This window comes from Scylla paramamosain, chromosome 8 (genome assembly GCF_035594125.1).
Source record: "Scylla paramamosain isolate STU-SP2022 chromosome 8, ASM3559412v1, whole genome shotgun sequence".
NCBI classification, from domain to species: Eukaryota; Metazoa; Arthropoda; class Malacostraca; order Decapoda; family Portunidae; genus Scylla; species Scylla paramamosain.
This window is the reverse complement of record NC_087158.1, coordinates 14,698,300-14,700,799: the sequence shown is the minus strand read 5'-3', so window position 1 is coordinate 14,700,799 and position 2,500 is coordinate 14,698,300. Positions and strand designations below refer to the sequence as shown.

General features: G+C 47.0%; 1 protein-coding gene across 7 annotated transcripts in view; it reads left to right on the top strand.

Moving 5' to 3' along the window:
- Positions 1-2,500, top strand: part of LOC135102822 (mediator of RNA polymerase II transcription subunit 12-like) — a 21,558-nt gene that overhangs the window by 1,210 nt on the left and 17,848 nt on the right. For all 7 annotated transcript variants that reach the window (XM_064008370.1, XM_064008364.1, XM_064008366.1 and 4 more), the window contains exon 2: positions 796-2,500. This exon is cut by the window's right edge and continues 4,152 nt beyond it. In XM_064008370.1, coding sequence (XP_063864440.1) covers positions 1,091-2,500 — 1,410 coding nt within the window. In that variant the 5' untranslated portion in view covers positions 796-1,090. The remainder of the gene's footprint in view (positions 1-795) is intronic.

Here is a 2,500-nt window from a genome sequence, read left to right as displayed (position 1 = left end):
TAATGATGAAAAAAACTTAACTTTTGCCCGAGTTTTGTTAAGATGTGAAATATAAAATGTGGAGGCTGCTTTTGACTTGAGACTTCATATGACTCATTGGTTTGCTTTTCAGTGTATTTAGCTCATTTACATGCTTTGCTGTCCAATTTTAGAACAGCAGGAAACTTGTGACAACCTGGCTGTCATGTATTATTGAGAGCATGAGTTGTACATGTTAGTCAAGGTTGTAATGAGGAAGTTATTGAGGTGGCGTGTGTTTTCCTGTGACGTTCTCACACAGTGGAGAATGTGGATGTTCGGCACACAGCTAACCTTGATGTACTGTGAGGAGTAATACACATGATGGAGTCTTGTTAATGTTCAGCATTAGTTTGGAATGGAAGTGGATGTAATAACAGTTGGCTTGGTGGATATGAGAGTGAGTTATTGTTGTCTGAGTGTCATAGAGTGTCAGACGTGATTAGAATTACATGTCTATAATGTAGATTGGTTTGGTCGTCGTCACTGTGGAATCCAGTCATTGCTCGCTCCACCAAACTGTTCTTATGCTAGTGAATAGATCACCCAAAGCATCCTGAGTTTATTTCAAGACTATATTTGCTTAATCAGTATTTATTTTACGAATGACACAAGCAGCTCGAATGATTAACTAAATATTGATATTTTTAAAAGTTCATGATAGCGATATGCTTCAGGATGCCTCTTGAGAAAGGGTGTGGGTTTCTTATTAGAAATCAGGATTTTTTTTACTTGATTTATGGTTTCATTTATCTGATTCAATGTTTTTACTTTCAGGAGGATCTTGAACCATGAAGAAGTGATCTGAAACAGTGATATCTGTTCCGTTTGATAGTGGTGAATCTCAACATCCTCATTGCTTTAGTTTTTGTGGATCTTTCAACATCCAAAGCTGTGACTTCAGCCATGGCAGCTACGTAATACCCCCGCAGTGATAATGCTCGGACTTTGAGGAACACAGGATAGTCTGGGATTGCTAAACAAAGCAGAAGCTGAGTATGCTACAATGTTAGAGCTTATTGTGTGAAGTGCAAATGGAAGTGATAGTAATGTATGTTGGGTGTAAGAGAAAATGAACTCAATGCACAACAGTTTTGGTGGGTCTGGAGGGTATCCGGGGCCCTACCCTGGCTATGTGCCGCCCCCAGCTGCCCTCCCCTACTACAACGGCTACCCAGGTGACCTGACTCAAGTATCCAGCCCCTATTATGGCAAGCCAACTGCCGTCCCTCCAGGTTATTCCTCAGGCATGGGCAGCTACTCTGCTCCACCTATCAACAACTCCTCTATGTACTATCAGCAGTATGGGCTGGGCTACCAGTACGGCTACTCAAAGTACGGCCTGGGGTCGAGCTTGGGCTCTAGCCTTGGCTCTAACCTTGGATACTCGTCTGAGCTTGCTGGAGCCTCGGGCATCACCCCACCATCCCTGGGGGGTCTGCAGGCTCCTACCACAGACCTAGGACTAACAGGCTCAATGTTCTCTAAGGGAAAGTTTAGCGGAGGACAAGGCAGCCCTTCCCCACTGACTAGTGGCTTGGGAGTGAGCCATGGAGGGTCGTCATCACTCCTGTCACCTGTTACTTCCACACCTCCATCACCAGGACCACACAACATACCCAGTGGCTTAACTGGCACTGGAGCTACCCCAAGTCCTCCAGTTGATATTATTGAATCTAAAAAGGATTTGGACAAAATGAGGCGCTGCCAGGTGTGTGGACAAGTGTTCCGGCTGATGAGTGAGTGCTTAGCTCACATGAAAAATGTTCATGCAGTTCATGAACCTCCACTCAGCATGTACAGCCTCCAGCATGGTGCAGGAGGCCACCTTACTCAATCCCTCTCTTCTGCTGCTTCCTCGGGTGTCCCCTCCACACTCACGTCAAGCTTGGGACCTCCAAACAACACCAGGTCTGGAGGTGTGGGGGCCCCTGATAGTCCTCTGATGGCACTGGAGCGCATGGGATGGGGTGAGAAGCAAGGCTTGCTGTCATCACTCCATGCCCCTCCATCCCCCCTGACACCTGCCTACACCCCTGCTCCTGCTGTCACCCCTGGCCCACAACACCCGTCCACCCAGCACCTCTCCACCCCACGTCTCTCATCACAACATCCTCCAAGTTCACACCACTCATCCCCACACTCCTCTCAGCACCCTTCAAACCAGCATCCAGCCTCCCAAACTCCACCTACTCCACACTCTCTAATAGATTCCAATCATGGGGACCATCATAGTAGCAGAGGTTCTATAAGCAGCCATTCTATGACTTACTCCATGAGAGGAGAACCACATGTATCCCAAGCCCCAAGCAGACTTTCTTATACGACCTGCTCTGTGTCAGATACCCTTCCAATTAATACTGATTCAAGAACAGAGGTTGGTATGAGCTCAAACTACATCAAGCCGAGAAAAACAAGCTCTTACTCAGTGTCCAGCATCATTGGAGAGACAAGTGAGAGGGTTGGGGAGAGGGGAAGTGGC